The 22,695-nt window shown below is 36.1% G+C and overlaps 1 protein-coding gene across 15 annotated transcripts in view; it reads left to right on the top strand.

Moving 5' to 3' along the window:
• PARD3 (par-3 family cell polarity regulator) overlaps window positions 1-22,695 on the top strand; it is a 455,098-nt gene that overhangs the window by 286,550 nt on the left and 145,853 nt on the right. For 11 of the 15 annotated variants that reach the window (XM_062621555.1, XM_062621561.1, XM_062621558.1 and 8 more), the window contains 4 exons: window positions 6,145-6,334; window positions 11,525-11,676; window positions 12,683-12,727; window positions 19,033-19,260. In XM_062621555.1, coding sequence (XP_062477539.1) covers window positions 6,145-6,334; window positions 11,525-11,676; window positions 12,683-12,727; window positions 19,033-19,260 — 615 coding nt within the window. The remainder of the gene's footprint in view (window positions 1-6,144; window positions 6,335-11,524; window positions 11,677-12,682; window positions 12,728-19,032; window positions 19,261-22,695) is intronic. The other 4 variants (XM_062621556.1, XM_062621563.1, XM_062621570.1 and 1 more) reach the window with 2 other exon arrangements.

Here is a 22,695-nt window from a genome sequence, read left to right on the forward strand (position 1 = left end):
TTTCAACAAGAGAAAAAACATCTTTCCAAAGCTCTTAAAATCTAACGCTTTTGGATACCTCTGCAATGTAAACATAAGGAAGAAAACCCATCCTGCATTTTTTAAGTGTTTTATAACCCGAAGTTGATGTTTTCATTTCCTTTTTATCATTGTTTTTCTCTATTGTTTTCAGAAACGAGTAACTATGTAGAAAATTGGTTGGTTGTGACTTGAATCCATTGATGCTTTTAGTTGGAAGCACATGGAAAATGAAACTGTCCCTGAACCTCATAGTAAATATGATGTAGTCCAACATAAATGAAAACTGGTCTTGCCAGGACTAGGTCATTCCCTTCTTAAGTAACAGCAGCTTCATACAGCTGTCATGTTTAAATCCAGTTTTTAGGTGGCAGTCAGTTTTCTATTACGCTATTTTTTCTCAGTTAATCAGTACCACTCAGTTACAACTGCAGTGATATTGCATACATGTTTTCTTGCAGTGCTATACAATGGAGAAATATTATTACCTGTCAGGATAGATAAGTAGTTTCTTGTTTCAGAGTAATTAATGTTTGTAAGACTCAATCATTTATTATGCATTGGAATTCCCATCCTATTAGCATTGTCAATGACAAAAAACTCATAAATTTTTATTTTCTTGAAAATGCATATGAGATACTACATGATTCTTCCAGAGTTTTTCTCCTCTCTTGAAAATTGGCCTAAAAGCGAGGATATAGTCCTTAGAACAATCTGGCTAAGGAAGACTGGAGGTCAGTCTTCTTCGTATGCTGGTCCTGACCATCAGAAGAGTGCTTTATGCAGTGCTGATTCCCATGAGCACTCCCCCCCTCTTACTCATGGGCTCTCTGAATCACCTGATGTCTGCTCAGTGGATTTAGCCATGTAAACTTGTAGTTCTCTTGCTACCTTGTGGTGAAGAGGTCCTTCATGTGTGAAGGAGTAGGTCTTTCTGCTTCTTTTGCTATTTGATAAAACTGATGTATTTCAACTTTTCTTTCTTCCTAAGTTAGACTATTCAAAAGTGATAATCTCAAGGTCTGGAAAACGTCTGCTCTTTTCAAGTCATTGCTTAAAGTTTGAACTAAACTTTGAAGAAAGTTTTGTTTCTTTTAAATACATATAATGTAATTTTCAGGAAAGGTGTGTAAAACAATTTCCTTACTCTTTTAATTCATAACTGACAGCAAGAACTGGTTGTCAGAGCCTTGCTGTGAGAGTGGGAATAAAATACCAATTTTAGAATGTGATTTAAGTTATGTAAAATAATGTTTGCTTACTGCAAAAAAACCTATATGAATCTTTTAGTGTTTCTGATGATTCTCATGTTGATCTCTTTTTCCAAGTAATTCTTGTTGTCATAGATTTTTGTGTGCTTTTTCATGTGATAATATTTCACTGAAATTTCTGATGGAGAGGAGATATCACTTCCTGTATTTAGGGAATGGTATTTATTTATTTATACAGATTGGGCCTTCTAAAAATTAGATGACTATAGTAAATGCTTATGTTTATTTATCTTTAATATTTTCAGGCTGCATGTTGTTCATACATTCAAAACAACTGTGTTACACAGGTTTGCTTGTCTCTGTGATTAAATATTCAAGTCTCTTCTTCTGATACACCATTCTTGTATATCGTCCATTATGCTCCTGAGTTTTGCAGTATGCAAATATGTAGTTGCTGTCTATATAAACTATTCTTTTTCATGAAACAATTTAGTACAGAGTCCTCTTTCATCTCTTCTAGTTGCTGATATTATTTTTATGAACACAGTGGGTTTTGTTGCTTATGGTGACTAAGCAGAAGTTATTTACCAGGGAGTACACGGAATAACAATAGCTTGCACTGAATCTGCTTTTCATCCTGAAGGAGCCTCCAGAACTGTGCAAAATTTGATAGTTTCTGCATAAGAGGAAATACTTTGTTCTCCATGTAAATAATTGTTATCTTAAGCAAACAGAGAAAAAAAAACAAAAAAAAAAAGGAAAAAGCTGGAGATGTAAAGCAGGAAAGCAAGTGTGTCAGTGAAATGCAACTAATCCTTTACAAGCAGAATGCAGTTCTGTGGCCAGGAATCTCATCAGAATGTGGTGGTCTGCTACCATAGTCTTGAGAGATCTGAATATTCTCTTGAAATCCAAAACCTGGATATAGTGAAGAAATGTTTCGTCCTTAGACATTCCCCAGACATTTTTTCCCAATCCCACCTCTATGTAGCTTGGAAAATTAGATGATATGGTATTTATGGGAAAATGGTCAAAATTCAATATATTGCTGGGTACAAATATGCTGTTAGTAAAAAATAAAAATAGAATGAAAATCTGGAGAAGTTCTAGTTTCTCATTGCACAATTCTCTGTATCCCTCCTGTATGAACTCTCATCACTATCATCATCATCACTATTTTATTATTATTTCTATTATTTATTATTCTATTACTTTGGTTAATACTTCATTCTTCATCACAGAGTAGCTGATGATGATATCTTGATAAGGCAGGTTAGGAATTACTTGCCCTGTCAGAGTAAATAGGCCATCTACTTGTAGATAAGGCTTGAAGTATACCATTGGTCTGAATTCCAGGATATCAAAATGTTCATGAGAATCACTCATAAAGTAATACTTGAATTTGAACATATTGTGTGTTCACCAGGTGTTTTAGACCTTTCCTGGTCTACAACAAAAGCAATAGCAAAAGCACAAGAACCAGACAGATGCAGTACCATGACAATAACAGTTATTTTCATGGTACTGTATATGTGTGTACATATACATATCTACATACATACACATACTTGTATGTAGCCAAGTTAACAATATCAAACACATTAACCAAATTTGAAGGTTTTTCAAGATTTGAAAGGACCTGAACTAGTTCTGGTCTTCATGAGGAAGACTGGTTTTCATTTTATGTACTGTGTATGCCCAGGGTTGGTTTTTTTTGAGTGCTTTATGTTGGTAGTTTAATTCAGGCTCAGGCTGTTTTCTGGTCTGTTATAGATCTCTACTATTATAGGTTTCAGGTGTTGCTGTTTGGCATAATTTTCATTCTAAGCTGAAAGTCCTCATAGACCTGGAGATCAGTCATTTCATACTGGAAGTCTGAGACTCCTTTTTCTGCGCAGACAGATGGGAACTGTCTTTATCCATAGCTTGGTGTGGTCCTCGGGCTATGCTTGCTCAGACTGGTAACTTGTTCAAGAAAATTGAGCCTCATTGTCCTGAGATGAGACACATTTGAACGGGATAATGTTTTCCCTTCCTTTTTGCACCATCCAAAATGTTTTATATTATTACAGATTACCTTGTTGAAGCAAGGTTGTTGGGCTTGAGGTGTATTCAGAGTCTAAATCTTATAGAACTTTTCTAGCCCAAGGGAAAATTATTTTATTGGAGTTTTGTAGACAGCTTGAGCAACATCTTAGATTTGTAGATCAGTCAAATATAATGATAATTACTGGGTTTGAAGTTTCTTTGATGTTTCCTTGTAATGTTTCTCACAACACTTGCAAGGTTGCTTTCTCCAAGGTTATTTCTGACCACTTCAGCTGAACTTTCTACAAAGGATGTATTGAGTCCTTTGCTGAGGTCTCTGTAACCATCTGCTGGAGGTGAAGCTTTTCACCTGTTGTTAGCTTCATCTGCAGTGAAAAGCATAGGCATGTCAGATGGGTTTTCTCCTTAATTCCAAAGCAACTATTAAAATGTCAGTCTTCACTCTTGTCAGATATAAAGAAGGGTAGTGAAAATTTGAAAATGTTACTGAATTACTGTAGCCTCTCAAATGTGAAGTTCAATTTGCCGAATGCCATAAGGTTATATCTTTTCACAATCAATTCTTTGGAGACGTTATTAACTACAGAGTTAACAGTCTTGTAGGCATTATGTTTGGAAAGAAGTACGTTACCAGGCTAAACATTAGCCTGTCCATCACAGAAGCTATTGCCAGGCAAAGAATCAGCTGTTATGCAAACTGAACACATTCATTTCAGTTTGACAGTGATGAGATGTTCACCATGCAGTACCTTTTTCTTTCAGCCACTTCTTCAGCCTTCTCTAGTGATCTCTTTTGAAGCCCGTTTTCCCTCCTTTGGAAAGCTATACAAAATGTATTATGTAGTGCAGTAAGGATTTTAGCTAGCTCTTTATGAATAACGTTTTATTTATTCATTCATTTTTTTAATAATTGCATGCAAAGGTAGTGATGGCAAGTGAAACCTTTCCAGAAAAGACGAAAAGATTCTTCTCCTCCAATTCTATACAATTTTTCCATGCCTGTAGGAAAAATAAATTGTGACAATATTTGATATGTCCATAGAAGCAGTTTATGTTATAGATGTACAAGTTTTCACTGCAGTGCATCACAGTACTACAGTAATTTACGGTCTGTTCTCAGATTAGCAGTTGATTAAACTAGTGTGTTTCTCCTCATGAGATGTGACAATTTTACTAATTGTTTTAGTAAAATAATACAATTCAAGGAATAAAATTCATGTAATGTCATGATTATTCATTAGAAATAATGTTGCATGTAGTAAGAGTCAGGAGCCAACAATATCCAGGAGGAAAAAATATTTTTAAATATATCCTGTCACTTAAAAAATAAGGCACAACCAATATGAAGGAATCAAACATAATAATTACCCTTTGCCTCAGGTAACAAAATAACGTTCATCTGAATTTGCAGATCTTTATTTTCCTTAGAGCAATTTTTAGCTTAGTATTTCTAGATGCTGAAATAACATCTGTTTATTCCAAGTTAAAATTTCAAACTGTGATAATTCTTTATTTCTCTGTCATCCAAATAATATTATGTAACTCCCATGCTCCCAACTCTGTATCTCATGCACGTATCCTGACAGAAAGATGATTTATTCAGTTTCAGCCCTGTTATGTTACACACAATTGCAATTAAAATATTCTTCCTGATTTTTTTCACAACTCTTTAGTCTGTTTTGGTGGCATAAAATTTTCTATAGGTTTAAAAGCTGCTTCTGCTTTTCTTAGCCCCTTGAAAATTCTTATACAATCTTACGCATTGAAATGATTACTGGAAAATATAATTGTGTATGTATTTAGCCCTATAAAAGCAAGTGGTAGGGGGCTTAAAGTATTTATATGCACATTAAAACTAATTTTTACTTGGAAACAGTGATTTAGTAGCTTGTAAGAATCCTCTAAATAGCGTCCTTTAACCGCTTTCTCACAAATTAACCGAATGAAGTGTGCTGCTTAACAAAGAATAATGTTGAGTCCTTATTATGTCTCTTTCATTTATGTGATGGCTGTAGTTTAAAAATTTTAATAACAGTGTAAAAACTTACTTGAATTTAGCGGTAATAGAATTAAAGTGGGTTGTTTTGTTTTTTTTCCAAATTTGCACATGTGCCTCTGTATTATTTTTTAAAGGAGAGAGAGAATGATAATTTCAAATTGTTTAGCTTTAGCCATGAGTTCCCATCCCTTTTCGCAATTATTTTCTTTGTGGAGGCATTATTAAAGGGTTGTAAGTTCCCAACAACAGTCAAACAAGTTTCAAATTTTATAAGGGCAAGATGGATCAGAAGAAGTGATGAGTTCTGTTAGTCCCCATTGTGTTCATTCTCCGTTTCTATTAAATGACTTGGTGCAAGAGAAGATACTGGCTTCTGGGTCAGCTGGTTCCTAGTGAAAGGACCAGAGGCAGTGGGCACAGACAGAAACACAGGAGGTTCCCTCTGGACATCAGGAAACACTTTTCCTCTGTAAGGGTGAGCAAGCACAGATTACCCAGGGAGGCCGTGGAGTGCCAACATTCACAAGCCATTTAGTCAGAGTCCTGGGCAACTGGCTGTAGGTGTCCTTGCTTGAGCCAGGGGGAGGGGTTGGACCTGACGCAAAGTCCCTTTCAACCTCAACCCTTCTGTGATTCTGTGATCCTGTTGCATTAGGCCACAGATACAACTGGTTTGTATTACCTTTCAGACCTCTGTGTAGGAAAATGCGTGTAAAGTAAAATATAGTTAGTCGTATTAGTGTTGGGTCACTTTTCTTAGTAGCATTGTATTTGGATATGGCATTTTATCAGCTCTGATTATGTATTATTCAAGACACTTTCTGACATTATTAAAGTTTTGGGTTTTTTCTCTCTTTTGCTTTTCAGGTAAATATCAGCTGTCTCCAACAGTGAACATGCCCCAAGATGACACTGTCATTATTGAAGATGACAGACTGTCAGTCCTCCCTCCTCATCTCTCTGACCAGTCGTCATCCAGTTCCCATGATGATGTTGGCTTTGGCACTGTTGATGCTGGTGGATGGGCTAAAGCTGCAATTAATGAGTCAACAGACTGGTAAGAGCATGGTTTAGTGGAAGGAAAAAGAGAGAGATGACTGTTGTTATGTCTTTTCCTTTAGTTTATTTTTGGCTACTAATATTAATCTTTTTTTGTTGTTTTTTTCGTTACATTTAGATTTCTTTATTTTCAAACTGGTAATTGTCCCCGTTTTAGGAAGGAAATCTGTACAGATAATTTAGACTTTCTACTTCTTGTTGCAGGTTTGTGCTCTGTCAAAGCACATTTGTGGAAATGTTACTAATTGTTATTAAGACCAAATCAGTATTTAGCTGTGTTAATTTGATGACTTAATATTAATTTAGTTGTCAACTGATCTAGCTTTTGTAAAAAAAAGAAAAAAACTTTGCAAAATTTAAACACTTGTGTTTATGAAAGATGAAAGTATAATTCCAATTGGAATTTTTTATTTATAAATCTCACTGTAACTACTTCTAAGTCTACAAAACACAGATTTTTTTTTTTTTATATTCCAGTATATATCTAGCAGTCTTTCAGTGTTTTTCTCTACTTTCTTGTTTTTCCTAGTAATATATAGTAATTTAAAATCTGTTTAGGGATTAAGACAGCTCTTTTATTTTGCTTTAGTGTTGATGTTTGTGCAACAGGAACTAGATAAGATTTCTTTATTATGCATGAAGAAATACCTTTGATATCATTGTATGATTTTTAATTATCATGCAAAATGTACTGTAATAACTACCTATAAAAATATGGAAAGTATTAGCTGCATATTTGAAACTATAGAATCACAGAATAGTTTGGGTTGAAAGTGACCTTCAGAGGTCATCTAGTCCAACCCCTCCTGCAATGAGCAGGGTCATCTTCACCTAGATCAGTTTGCATCTGATCCAGCCTAGCCTTGAATGTCTCCACTCACCTTCTCTTTGTGCAATCTGGGCCAGTGTTTTACCACCCTCATTGTAAAATATTTCATCTGTACGTCTAGCCTTGTTTAGTTTAAAACCATTAACACTCTCCTGTCATAATAGGCTAAAAAGTCTCTCCCCATCTTTCTTATGGAAAGTAACTTTACTTTCAGTTTACTGTTTAATCCATAGCAAAAATAATTTCCATGAATCTTAGCTTGACTCTCCAGTTACTTTTACCCATTTTAATCTAAGAGTCTTAGTGAGAAATGCACTAAGTGCTATTATTGACTTGCTTAGGTTCCTGGCAAAGAAATACTGTTTATTGCTTAGTTAGTACAATTAATACAGATCTAAGATTTAATTTGCAAGTCCTGTAATTATCTGTAGTAATAGCAAAATAAAAGCCCACCCCTGTACACTGCCACTTCTTGAAGCTGGATAATTACCACAAATGGTGTGAAGTATATGAATTTTCTTATTTTTCTTGTCTCTTGAGCCTGTTATGAATGTGTCAGGAATATCTTAATAAAACAGCAACAGCACCTGCCAGCTGATACGCACCTGTCAGCTTCATCTTTGTTTTATATTAGCTTATTTCGTCTTGTGTCCGAGAATTCAGTTCTGTGTTTTAAGCACTGTTTTAATGATTGTATAAAAGGTAATTTTGTTCATCCTCGTTTGTGTATGTTTTGGATTATTATTTTTTTCCATTTTTTTTTATAATATTTCACCTCTCTCTTGGACAAGTCATGCCTGTAGTTGAGTCCCCTGAAAAGTCCATCTGTTTTTTGTAAAAGCTTTTAGAGCTGAGAATTTGAGACGTTTAAATAGATTAGTACTTGAGGCTGCACATAATAGATTATTTATGAGGGACTTTTTTTTAGCTGAATATGAGCAAAAAACTACAGCATAGAGTAAGAGCCCATTTGAAACCTGCAGATGCCTTTGCATTTACTTCTGCAGCTTATCGTGCTATTCATATACTTCTTGGAAAATGAAAGTAACAGTAAATAAAATGGGGATTAGGTATTTTGGAATTGATCATGCTCAAAACCTTTAAACGTGTATGAGAAATTGTAAAGGTTTTTGGATACAATTGCACTTAAAAGCACAGATCAGTGCAGCGCCTTACTATCTAATGTATTCTATTTGTAAAAGAGTAAATAGCAGCAGAATTAGATTGTTGCATTAATTTCCTGCTGCTAATGGATGAAGGAAGGCTTGTAAAACGAAGGTGCATTCTATGATTTTGCTGGAAGGCACAGAGGGTAAAACTAAGAATATGGATGAAGGGTTATCCAAACAAGAATGGCAGCTGTTCTGAATCACAGAAGAAAATGTAAGCTTTTCCAGCTTCACAATATCTCCCTAATCCTTGATGAAAATGTTATGAAAACAAAGGGGCAATAAGACAGGATTAATAAGTGGAATTTTAATAACATTGAGGGTCAGAAGACGGTTACATTCTTTTAAGGATCAGCTGTCATTCCAGAAATCTTGTTTGTTAAGTATGCTAGAATATAGTAAATTGCATTTGGCATTGCTTAATGACTTGCACTAAATTCACCTTTCTGTCTTTTATTAATGTAGTTGAAAAATATTAAAACGAGGCATTTTTAGGGGCATTAGTTCCTCTTCTGTGCTCATTGGCTTTTCCAGTTGTGGATCTTCATGGGGGCTTTTGAATACTTTTAGGCAATGTACTGGCATTCAAACTCCTGTAATCTGCTTTTTCCTTAATTGCTAAAACACAGTCATGTGTCATTAATAATACAAATAAACCAGGACATGAAAACTGATGACTCTAGATAGGGCTCATATATCAGTACAGTAAAACGGTCTGAGATGTGATGTCAGAGAACAAGGAATTTTTGGTGCTAAGTAGTGCCTCTAATTTGCAAGATATTAAGCAAACACAAAGGAATAATCCCCCTAGTAAGCGTGTGTGGAAAGTAGGTGTGATAAGGGTGGGTAAAGGAAGCAGAGAGAAAGCCCCTAAAGGAGGTGGTGTCAGTGAAAATGCTGAGATCCAGTCCAGGATTCCTGGTTGCTGACACCATGTCCAGACCTCATTGCTCTCTTTTTTCATATGAAAAAAAGGAGCATGCAGCCAAAACAAATAGTTTTACAAATTCACCCTTTTTGAAGAAAGTGTCACAGGATACATTTTGTTCGGCAAGATGAAGCCGGTCATCTTTAACTAATGTGAGCTGTGTTAACAGATGTTGCTAGAGAAAATTCTCACTTAGTAAAACCACATTTTTCTGGCCTTCAGAGACAGGGTTGACTAGCAGTGAGCCAGAAACTCCTGTGTGGCCTGGGAAAGTCATTTATGTTCTGATTACAAAAGGCGTTGAAACCTTGTAAGTTCAGTTGAGTCATTTGGAGGACGTTTTCAGACTTAGGTGGTTCTTAATCAGCTACATGCTGTAAATTCTAGAAGTGTATGTTGGCCTTGTCTGTTTTATCTTTCTATCATGTGAAGATAATTTTTCCCTGTTTTGTGGGAGTGAATGTGAGGGCTAAATAGTTATTTTTGAGTTCAGGCTCTGATTCATCAGAGCTTTTAAGCATATGCTTCAAACGTTGCTAAATTGTGCAGACATCTCTGAAATAGTTGCAGTAATTAAATGTAAAACATTATGAGCCTGAGCCAGAAACATTAAAGTCAAAAGGCACTTGACATTGACTTTATTCGTATAAGCTCTGATCCTGCTCTCACTTAAGTATTATATGCCTGTCACACACACATATCTTATTATTTGTAAATCTGTCACTACTAGGCTGAATTTCTTCTAGGCTGCTGGTAATGCAGATTGCGATTTTCATCCTTTATAGTTCTTGATTCCTTTAGACACTTTTCCTTACCTCTCTTCACTGTTGTGCCTAATACCCAGGCGTTGATCAAAGATGCTTCTGTATATTACAGTACATGGCACAAATAAACATATGCATGTTACAGAATTTAAAAGTATAAGTTGGTTTCTTCAGAAATTCACTATTCGCCTGTTTATCAATAGGTATGTGTCTTATACATAGTCCTTAAAGTGGAAAATAATTCTTTTGAGGTATATTACTGAACACTGACATGTATACATACAGTATTTTGAATGATATTTAGTTTTAGAGGTTTCATTGACAGGATATTTAGCTTTTTTATTTATTTTTTTTTTTTTTTATCTTGAAGTACAACAATAATCAGAGGGAGGATTTTGAGGAATCTTTTTTTCCTATAGGATAGGTAACAGTGGTGCAAATACTTTTCTCCCCTCAGTATTTTATGCTGTTGATTTCTTTTTGTGCCAGCTGAAGTAAAAATCAATATTCTTTGGGCTTGTCTTCAGGCTTTCTCTAATACTCTCCCCTTTTCCAGGAGCCATAAGATATTTGTATGAATTTCCCTTCATATTATTTATTAGCAATAAGTAATCTTGCATTTTTAAAATTTTTTTCATTTTTAACATGAGTTGTGGCCATGGTGACACATTGCAAACTTAGGGTATAGCTTGCACACCAAATTTTACCTGCATTCTTTCATTCATGATTCTGTCAACGTTTGACCAACATTAATAAACCTATCATCAGCATGCTTCTGATGAAGCACAATGAAACACCGGTCACTTCTCACTAAAGATGTGACTCACTCAGCCAAGGTCATGCAAGAAACCTGCAGAAAAGGCTGAAGCTCAGTCCACTTACCCCAATTTCTGATTCAGTGGTGCAATCACTGTTATAGATACTTGCACTGTAGGGAAGCGATGAGTAAAAAATGTGTTTGCCTTTCATAGCTAGGTTATAACTAGGAGATGGTATGAAAAAATCAAAAGCAATTTCGCATATGGAGAAAAAATTTCATATGAAGTCTTTAAATTAAGAAGTTCAAAGCTCTGTGGGCTTCAGGCAGGACAGTTTCTATTTATGCTTTGCTAAAAACACTTTGTCATGAAGACAAATCTGGTAATTCACTATCAACAGAATGTATTTGTTTCTCATGAAGAAAAAGGAGCTGGTTTATTCTCCATCAAATTATTCCTGTGTTGGGGCTGTGCATTCTGATGGTATATGTATAGTACACCAGATATGTATATCTTTCATTAAAAGTCATAAGTAAAATTCTTGATACTTCTTAACTAGAATTGCTCAATGCAGTAAAACAAATCCATTGTGTGCGTAACTGACTACTTGCAGTGGTTTATTTTAAAATGTGTACTTTATCATTGGTAGAAGTCACGTGCTAAATTAATGCTTTTCTCCGCAGAGTGAAAGGTTGTGTGTTCTTGATAAATGTTTGCATGATTTTTTTCCCTTCCTACAGCACTCTTAGTCCAGATGTTGATCCAGTGCTTGCCTTCCAGCGAGAGGGTTTTGGACGCCAGAGCATGTCAGAAAAGCGTACAAAGCAATTTTCAGATGCCAGTCAGTTGGAGTTTGTTAAAACACGAAAATCCAAAAGCATGGATCTAGGTAGTGAGTGATATTTTTTCAATTGTTTTATTTGAACCTGATTTTCATGTTGTAAGTATATAGATTTTGTAATTCCAAACACACTGTTGATGTGCAGTACTGCTGCACACAAAGTCTAGTGGTGGGAAGTAAAGTATTCTTAATGTGAGTGGCCAAGTGGCCTGTGTATTGTCTGTACCACTTTGTAAATGTCCATACATTTAAATATAGTAGCTCTCTGACTATATGGTTATACATGAGCACTAAAGGTATTTATTAAAATGGAGCTGAAACTGCATAAAACTGTACCACACTGTGGCTCTGGCTAAACCGGATAATTCTCAATTCATGATCATAATGCAGTTAGCCTTAAAGACCCTTCATAGTCTCTCAATCTGTAGATGGATTCAGAATTAGAAAATGGGGCTAGTCTGACGTCTGCTTGAGACTCAAGTTTTAATATTTATATTAGAAGCCCTATAAAATAGCAGTGGCTGAGACAGGCAGTCAATTAGAATAATTTTAACTGAGAATAAGTAGTCGCTAACGAGCCCATCTTTTTTTCTGCTGTTGAATTGAGATTCTGAAGTACAGGCTCTAGTAACCTTAAACAGTGACTTTGATTGTTGAAGACACCAAATTCCCTACTCAGAATAATGAAATATAATACAATTTGCTCCTTTACAATAGTTGTGAATATCTTCACTACAGTCCCTAATTCACCAACTTCCCCAGGGGACAGTGAGGTTGATGGTATTGACTTGTCTTGACTAGTTGTGATGTGCTAACGTGTAAATAACATATTGTACCTGCCTGTGATGTGAACATGACTGACATTGCATGAAGGTTACTAGTTTGCTGCCACTTCTACCCAGAATGTTTGCTTACTGTTGCAGTTTATTTGCATGAAGTATGACATTGCTAAGGTCCCCTAACTTGACCAAAAAATATGCGAAACAGAAGGAATGTTGGATGCATGTGGGGCATGGGCACTAACTGGGCTAACCATTATACATTTACCTTTTAACAGTAGCTGACGAGACTAAGCTCAGTACAATGGATGACCAGAAAACAGGTAAGAATTGACAGTAAGGCTGTTGCTATAGAAACCTTGGTCAAAGCAGCTTACCACAATTACAGAACTGCCAGTCAAATTGCATGAAAACATGAATATTCCAGTACTTGCATGGCTGCTGTCTATAGCTGTGAATAATCAAGTCATACAGAAAAAGAAAATTCTCTATAGAGATAAATACCTAGGGTAGTATACTCCACCAGGTCATACATGTATGTGAATGTAGGAAGACACCTGTTTATACACTTTGAACTCATAAATATTCACAGTTGTTTGGGGCTTTTTTGTCCTTTCAAAGAAATCTTGGAAAATCTCCTCCCAGCTTCAAGCTCTAATGTACAGAGAGATGATGTAGAAGAGTTGAATATTTGGCTATTACAGTGCTAACACAGTACTTGGAAATAATTATTTTAAGTAGAAAACTGCCACCTTTGCCTTAAGGGGTCATCAGATACATGTTGTGAGTTGAGTATTGTTTGTGTGAGTTGATTTGCGTTTGGAGCTGAAACCTGAGCATCTCAGCAGAACAAAAGAATATGTAAATAGAATGTTTTCCACATACATTCTATTGTAATGTTTCACACAAGGATAATGGGAAATAGCTTTCAAAGCATATTTTTATTAGTAATTAAAATAATGCACCAACTGCAATTATGAACCTTTATGATTTATTAATATAAGTTAGCTTTTGACCTTTGAAATTCTATTTTAATTAGGCTATATGCAGAGGACACCATAACATTACTTAGCTCTAATTGGGAACAATTCACTTTTTTAACCCCCAAATATTATTTATTTACTTTATCATTTGGGGAGTAAGAGCATTTACAGAATTTAGAACTAATAATTCACAACTGCATCTCTGTTTAACCACACTTTACAACATGAGTAGGAATACTGCAAAGTTGTACGTAATCAAGTGATAAAATTATAATTTTTATTTAAACAGCTAATACTTTTAGCTCTTAAAATGTTGCAGAATTTGGCCACAGACTTGCAGCTTTATAAATTGAGAATGAGTACACAATATTAAAATGTATGGATGTTTTGAAGGATTAAAGCCATCAGAGTGTGAATATGTGAGTGGTATTAATGGTTGTGGTAATAATCAATGCTTAGGAACTGCTTTCACCCTTGAACATTATTCACATAAAAAAAAGTTACAGATCAAACTCAAAATTATTGTAAATTATTTTTCATTTTCCTCTTAGCCTGCCTATTTGAATGAGATGTGATTAGAATGGGGTAAAACCTGTGTTTTAGTAAAGTACGATGCTTAGATTTTGAAAGTGCATAGTGGCTTTGGTGGTAGCAATAGGGGGTGGTATTAACTGAGTGTAGTTTTTGTCTATGTGTAACACCTGGATTAAATTCCAAAAAAAAGAGACAAGTCAGACAACTTGGGTGAAAGAGCATGACCATAACCATCTGGACTAAGCAGTTATATATTGTGTGTTTAACAAGCCCAGTGGCTGGAAAAAAGGAAAAACACCTTTTACTGTACTTTAGTTTTATTTATCTGGTATGCTTTTAACCAAGTTTTGTATATAAACACTGGATATCTCCCATTACTGAAGATGGATGTAGTTGTAAAACAAGCCACTTACTGTAGTTTGCATTAAAAATCCTCTGGTTCTAAGAAAAAAAAATGCTTCAAATGTGTGGTGAACTATGTTTTAATGAATTCTAGAAGCCAGAAAGCTTCAGCATATATTTACTTTAGAAAAAAATGAAAACAAACTCTGTTAAAGTTGTACTTAGTAGTATTGGCTGAAAAGGAGACTGTAAAACTCACCAGCTCTAGTTACTGTAATAGTTTTTTAATTATTTTTCTTTCTATAGTTCATTTGAAGTGTCTAATCCTTGCAGTGTTTACAGATCATCCTGGAGGTTAGAAGTATATTCGGTAGCAATTGAGCATGGCCTATTTATTGAGTCCTGGGCGTACTATAGCTCTAGGTGGTTATTTTTCCAGGTACAGATTGTCAAAATGAAAAATAAAAAAAATTTAAAGAACATTTATTTAAATAGTTTATTTATTTATTTTTACATAGTGCTTTTATAATAAACTGCTTCATTAAATGCAACCAAAACTGAGCTATTATGCAGTTGCAGTTGCTTGCTATATTCCTCCCCTGCTCTCACCAAAATGTTACTTTTTTAGTGTAAGGGAACTAGAAATAGAAATTTATCAAATCTAATGGAGCAGATGATAGTAAATAGAGACTCACTGCTAATGTTGTTTAAGAAAGTAGACTTTGTGACTTTGCAAAATTGGTTTGCTCAAATTGAAAAAAGTTTTTGGCATCAGTTGCTAGTAGTATTTAACCTAAGAGCTAATAAAAATAATGTTTCAGTAAGAAACAACATTGTCATTTTAAATCACGTGAAGTACTGATGAAAACTTTACCTTATAGCCTTTAAAATTAGACGCTGAAGAAAACATTATATATCCTTTGTCACTGCTTTTTGCCTTTGCAAATCACCCAGATTTGTGCCACAGTATAATAATGTAAGGTGAGAGAAGTGGAAGCACAATCATCTGTTAAACAGCATGAACACAAGGGGAAAACAAAGGGCTTGGAGCAGGGAGCAACATGTAGGCTTCATGGGATTGTATATGTATTAATGGTCTCATTGGATCTGTACATGCTATGAAGTTACGTGGTGGGGGCTGTCTGCCATGTGAGGGCAGATACACACGCTGCCAGCAGAGTCATGCATGAGCACAGGGTGGTTGCATGGCCTGGAGGGCAAAGCTGAGCTGTGGTCCCCAAGGGCTGGCTGGCTGGGGATGTAGGGAGTGGCAATGCATGTGTGGTGGGCAGGGGATGTGCTCGGCAGGGTGGTGGGAGCATGTTTCAAAGCCATTGAGAGACGGATAGGGGTGTATAGCATATACAGTAAAGCTATGTGGCTGAGCAGAGAGCTGCTGTCATAGACAGGGATGAATCTACCTCAAAGGATATTTTAAAAAAAATTGTTGGAAAGGAAAATTTTGATAAACTTTGAATTTTAAAAATGATAAAAGAGTCCGTTTCATCCCTCGGTTATATAAAGATGCTTTAGGTAGATGTGTCTTTTCCTCTTTTTTTTTTTACCTTACTTTACATTCTAGTGTCAAAATAGAACTTGTTCTGTGCAGATAACATTTCTGATGATTACCACCACTGCTGTAAAAGCTAGGAGAAAATGCTGACATTTTTGTATTTAGAAAACAAGGTTTTGATGTGACTCATAAATTTTAAACAGAATCTATTGTAAAGAAAGTTTGCTGTTTCTTACCAGATTATGGGTAAACAACTCACTTTCTGACTGGTGAATTCTAGTAATAAATTCTGAACTCGGTTTACAGGGAAGCTTAACTATGTATTTGGAAAATAGACTTGCTATGAAGTGGCCATAGAAGTTAGTATAGGTATTAAAATATACATAGCTTTATGATCACAGTGCTTAAATTGCTTGCAAAAGGACATTTCCCTCTTTCAGATTCTGCAACCTGTTCACGTTTGTGTTCATGGCCACCCAAGTTCAATAAAGATTCCTATCATTTCTGTAATCCATTATTAGTTTTATAGTACTCAAGGAACATTAGGTCATATCCCATCTAACTTTTCCTTTGGGAAAGCACAACTTGCATAAATACAGTTCTCGCAAAGATCTGTATTGGGTGGCAAGAAATAGAATGTTTTTAAAATGTTCTTTATGAACATAAATGGGCACATAAATGCCTTTTTATAATTACTGTTTACAGAAAGAGCGACTCAGTAATTAGGAAAAGATATATGAGCATCTCATTTAGAAGGCTGCAAAGCAGCATGTGGAATAAGGAAGTTTACAGTAAGTTGCCATGTAAGAGGATACCCTTTCCTTTTGTATATGAAATTGAATCTGTCAAACAGCTGGTTTATATATGATTGTCTTATTTCCTCTCTTTTTTTATCCTTCAAAGTGTTGCATTCATTTTTCCTGTCTCATGCTTTTAACAAAATGCAATCTTGAAAAGTAAAAAACAAAATAAAATCTCATTTTTTGTGTACTGAAGGCATTAGTGGAGAAATAGCAAATTTTGGTGTATGCTAGAAAGTGGACAGTGTTATAGGGCACTATCTAAATTAAATTGGAGTTCTTTTACTTGGTAAAGAGACTGCCATGTAAAAGTACTTGCCTTAGAATTCAGCCCATTTTCAGAAGTTTGGTGAACCTGGTCTGCAGCATGTTTGCACAGCTGGGAAGCTATCAAACCTTCCTTGTCCCAGCTGGCTGCTGTTGTTCATCCCAGCAGCTGCTCTGTGCCCCCAAACCATCCTTATGACCCTCAGCCCTCCAAGAAGTAGAGGCTGTGAGTGAGAGTGTAGCTTCTTCTAGGAGATGCAAGTTCATCAAGATAAAGTTTTCATCTGTTGAGGTGCGTTTATTTCTGGCTGAGGGTCCAAGCAGAGGGACTGGACTGCTGGGGGAACCAAACTGCAGGAGTTGTGTAGACCTGTGCAAGAGGATTTCTGTTTTGTTTCTATTTACAATTTCATCTTGTCAGTAGGGCAGCTGAAAGAGAATACTTTGACAGCTGCTGTTTGAATTTATTTGATCCGAGAGATTTCAGTTTAATGTAATTGCTCAGACTTTTTAATAGTTGAATAGAAAATGAAAGTGTTTGCTTCCTTGCTCCATGACATACCAAGTTAACAAATGAAATGGAGAAGAGCTGCCATGCTGCTATTCTGCATTACTTCTGTAGGTCCAGCAACCCCCTTTCTCCCCACTCAATACTGAATAGTGAAAGAAGCTGTTTGCGATAGTGAAGTAGCAGTTTTCCCCAGTTAAATAGCTTTGTTAAAGAACGGCAACAGATATTGTCTCTTCTCCCTCCTAACATCTACCAGAAAAGGAATCAGTTGCAGAGCTTTTTATTATTCTGAGATTAAAAGAAAAAGAAAAAATACAGGTAAATTTCTTTATTGCGTTAGTCACACTAGACCTTGCTTACAAATGTATTGTGCATTGGTTTGGTACCCCTGAGAGTTCAGTTCTTGGTTCTCTCTCTCAGTGGTCTTTCTGTGCCTCTGTCAGATGAGGATACAGATATCAACTGAGTACCAACCCACCACCTGTGACTGCTGTGGTGCCACAACACTCTTCTCTATTCCACTGCATTTAGTGAGTGAGGTGTCCGTATTCTAGGTGAGGGCTCCAAGTCTCATAACTTCAGGAAATGTAGCTATGATGATGATGCCTGACCTCATCTTGCTCTCCAGGCCCAAATTCTATGGAAAATCTGGCCACGACTATACTGCACTTCTGAATAAAATAACTTCAACTAAATGCAGTGATTTCCTCCTCCTGTCTTCCCCCTTGGCCTGAAAGATTTCTCCCAGTTTTAACTATAATATGGATCTAATTGTGCAATTGTCAGCTGATTTGCACTGTGAGTGTGTGTCTTTAAAAACAGAAGATAGACGTTTAGTCCACAAACCTGAGAAGAAAAGTTGGGATGAGGAAAAGCTTTTGCAGAATACTGTCTGGGGCTTTCTTGGCACACCTCCGGGCATGCTGCAGTTTTAAGAGCTGCCCTCAGCCCCAGCTGTAGTGCTGCCCAAACATTGACTTGGGGACTGCCAAGAATGTGTTTCTTTTCCAGCTGAATAACTGGTGTTGTCTGTCTAATTGAGTCCTTTCCACAGATTGTTTTTAAGCAACTTCACAAAATCCCAGCAAGAGAGCTGATATTTCTCAGAAGCATTTCATGATGAAATTGTCAGCAATTTGATGCAAGTCTTTAAAACTCAATTAAAACAAACAATATGTTTCTTGAAGCCAGAAGTCAGGCTATTTTGCAAGACTGTTGCTCTAAACACAGTAGGATTCATGCCCATAATCTGCTCTCTGTTCATCAGTTGCTACAACTGATGAAATTTTCTGCTCAAAGCAAAAATAATTAATAATGTTGTTTGATACCGTTAGATATGTATCTCTGCTGGGTTTATGGGCTATGTTTTTAAAGCCCTGTGATTACTTTATCATTCAGATATTGTTTAAAACAATAGTAATGGATGTTGGTCTCTCTTCACTGACTTGAAAAGCCAGGCATTGCTAACATTGTCAGTTTCGTTGCCTATGACTTGACATACTCATTCACTACTGAGACCAACAAATCTGTGGAGAATTCCCTACAGATTATTGAGAGATGATGTGAATAATGTTAAGCGTGTCCCCAGAGACTTTCAGGATGGATATGCATAATCAAGCATGCAGTTCTCAGTACTAATTCTAATTACTTTTTTTTTTTTCTCCTTTAAATCACTAAGGTTCCCCAACCAGAGATGTGGGGCCTTCATTAGGTCTGAAGAAATCCAGCTCATTAGAAAGTCTGCAGACAGCCGTTGCTGAGGTGACTCTGAATGGTGATATTCCCTTCCACCGCCCGCGCCCACGAATTATCCGAGGCCGAGGCTGCAATGAAAGCTTCAGAGCTGCCATAGACAAATCATATGACAAACCTGTAGCAGATGATGATGACGAAGGCATGGAAACTTGTAAGTAAACTATTACTGTACATAAAGAATGTTAACATAGGATAATTCCTTTAGAAAATGATTAAAAGAAGTAGAAGATAATTTTAGGATTTTAAAAGAATAGAACTAACTTCATCAAATATTTTCCAGGCTTTTTCCCTCCATATGTATTAACATATTGCAGCACTCTGTAGCTTCCTTCCTTTCTAAAATAAGAAAATAGGACTATTAGGAGTGTATTTACTTAAATTACTCTGAAAATTTTCTGTAAGATACCTAATTAATTTACTAATGTAAATTAGAAAAAATATGCAGAAAGACAAAGAAAACTCTGAATTTATGTTACAAAAATATGTGCATCTAACTTTGAAAGAGTACATCTGTAGATGTACATATCTGGGGGAGGGGAAAGGGAAGAAATCACTGTCCTTTAATTACAGTGAGTAAGGCTGGCAGATCTAATAAAGTATAAAGTTAATGATCAGCTATTACCCACCCTAATGGGCATTCATTTACATTTTCAGTTCTTTAACCCGAAATATGACCCAACATGTGGAGAATGTCATTAACATAAAAGAATCACTTCAAAGCTAACCTTATCATTATTGAGCTGTGTAAGAATGGGCTGGTAAAATAGTATGAATGGTAAATTACCTCAATCAGGGGTTGTATTAAAATCATTGAATTTTTAACCTTCATGTTGTACTACTTTCAACTTGTCACACACCAGCAGAATTTTTTTTAATCAACCTCCAGCTAGTTAGAAGTTTATGAATGAAGATGATGGTGGGGAAGGTTGAAATAGTAAAATATTTAGCCTGAATGCTAACAGAAAAGGTTTGAAGAGAGATTTCTTTCACTCTCTGCTTTTTATAACTTTCTTTTGTTTCAGAAAGTCTGTTTTGTAAAAGTCATTCCCTAATAGTCTTGTGTAATCAGTCTTTGATTTTCTTTTTTAACTCTTCAATTTAAAAAAAAAAATCTGCCTTTTTCTTAAAGTGTTCTGAGACTGAAAGGGAGGTCATTTTGCCAGTCACTTTTCTCCAACGTAGTTACAAGCAGAATTAATTCTGCTTCACTTTTCCAGCACCTAGTAATTTCATGCAGCAGTGAGGCTAAATGCTGGTCCGGTGCTGCTGGCTGTCAATCTATTTCTGGCCAGTGGAAGCATAGGTATGATAAAATGTGTAGTGATCCTACTCATTCTTCCAAACTGCATGCCTATGGGCTTTTGGGACTTAAGACCATGTTTTTCTAAAAGGCCTTGTTTGGTTTGAACCCACTGCTAGTAATATCCTGTTTTGAGCCATCAGATATAGAAAGCTTATCCAGACGTTACAGATGGTTTAACTTCATTTGATCAAAAATATAGTAAAACTGTTGTCATGAAATGCTTTCTAGATGAGTATAAGTTTATGAGACTACTGTAAGGTTTTTTGAGCTTGTTGATGCAATGCATAGAAAGTAGCAAGGAACTACTTGGTGGCCTCGTATCCTTTGCATGGGAGTAGCAGAAACCAGACAAAGCCTTCTGGCTGAAATCGAAATACCACGGGATGAGTCTTTGCCCTCATCTCTCTGTATGAAAGAAGTCATCTAGCACTAGTGAAACAAAAACCATCTCAGTGTCATAGGAGAGCAAGAGCAAGGATGTTCTCAAATCTCATGGTAAAGAAGGGTGAGAAAGGTGTGACCAAGTGATGTATGTTGAAGTACTTGTTCTGCAGAGTTACTTGTGTTTTAAGAGCTTTCATATGTTGTAATAGAACATCTAAGAAGTAATCCAGAGATTTGCAGTGACAGGTTAATAGAAGCGTATAAGTCGCAATGCAAATACGGTCAGTTGTTTGGACAGAATCCAGTCCTCAAGGTCTTCTCCTTGTCATGGTGGCCACGAGAGCTTAAGAGCTGGCCTAGCCATTTTGCCTGTCTTTCTAAAAGTGCGTCTGTATCTATGTTAAAACTGAAATCACTGCAGTCTGCTCTACTTTGTGTAAATTACACATGGTTCTAGGTTCCAGAGAATTTAACAAATGTGTTCAGGTGGACAAATTCTGGGCACATATGAGTACATAGAAGTTAATTTAACAGTCTGGTCCTAACATAACTAATATGCAACTGCTGCCATAACAACCTTGCTGTTTTTTTTTTTAATTGTATTTAATTATTCCATAATTGTTTTAAATTAAAATGTGGCTTTCTTATGTTATAAGCCCTAGGCAAACATGGTGGTGGTCAATTTACCGATGCCCTTGAAGATGGATCCATTTGTCTTTAGCTTTTTTGAGCTTTTCTCCTCCAAGTGTTTCAGTGTTAAGAGTGCTTCTTTCTTCCAGACAGTTTCTTCCAGACGGTGACCCTCTTTGGAGTAGCAAATAATAACACTGCAATGTATTTTATAGAGGAATTCTTAACGTGTTGTCCGCCCCATGTACAAAAGCCATAAGCATACAGGTAGCATATGTGGCAAAGGGGCTGACTGTCTTCTGAATGTACCTGCTTTTCTCGGAACAACCTGCCAATAAATAATTAAATGTAGGATGTAAGTCAGATAGAAGTGACCAGCTCTGGGGTAACATTTTATAGAATATTTGAGAAGATGTGTGTGTGAGTTTTAATGGCTGTAAAGAAGTAACATTTGTGGAAAGGTGTGGGTGTTTGGCTTTTATAGATCATTTTTCCTGCCTTTTCTTGTTGGGTTTCCTCCTCCAACCCCCCCCCCTTAATACTTGAAATAGCTGACTGGAAGGAAAATATTTATCTTTAGTGTCTTGAATGAGAACAAGGCATTTGGATTGGGAGAGATCGACATAGCTTTCTAATCTTTTGCTGAATCTTAATTGCTAGAATCTAGGGCTGTATTAAATATCACAATATGAAGCCTAGAAGCTTAGTTGCAAAATAGCTTCACATTAAGTAGCTTTGATTCCTCATGTGCATCTTTTCCATTTTATGGGCTAATTAGGAGAATAGCTTCATGCTACCTGTTTGTGTAGTTCTCCGTAGTACAGTATGGTTCATAAAATGACACTAGTTTTGAGGTTTAGTTGATGTTTAAAGTATACTCCAATTTAATTTTTTGGCTGCAGCATCCTGAATGGGGAGGCAGGAGGTTGCAGGAAAGGAAGGAAATAACACCACCGAAACAAATACATTCTGTGTTTTGCAGTAACCTGATGTCATTACTGCAACTTAAAAATTAGAAGTTTCATTTGTAGCCTGGGCTTGAATTTTAATTAAGCAGCATTTGCATTTGCTCTAAACACTTGCAATTAGGTGTTTGTTAATTGCAGAATGACTGTGCTGCATAAAAGTGAAACAAGTTTCTTCATGTTGAGTCCTTTTAAGAAGTCTGGAAATCTGTTTAGTCCAGTACAGACACCAGTGTTTAGTCCAGGAAAACAGGCATCCTGGTTCACAGGGCTCAATATAAGCTATGGAGTTAATTGCAAGCAA

This window comes from Pezoporus occidentalis, unplaced genomic scaffold (assembly GCF_034315485.1).
Source record: "Pezoporus occidentalis ecotype Australia unplaced genomic scaffold, CSIRO_AGI_Poc_V1 ctg23, whole genome shotgun sequence".
NCBI lineage: Eukaryota > Metazoa > Chordata > Aves > Psittaciformes > Psittacidae > Pezoporus > Pezoporus occidentalis.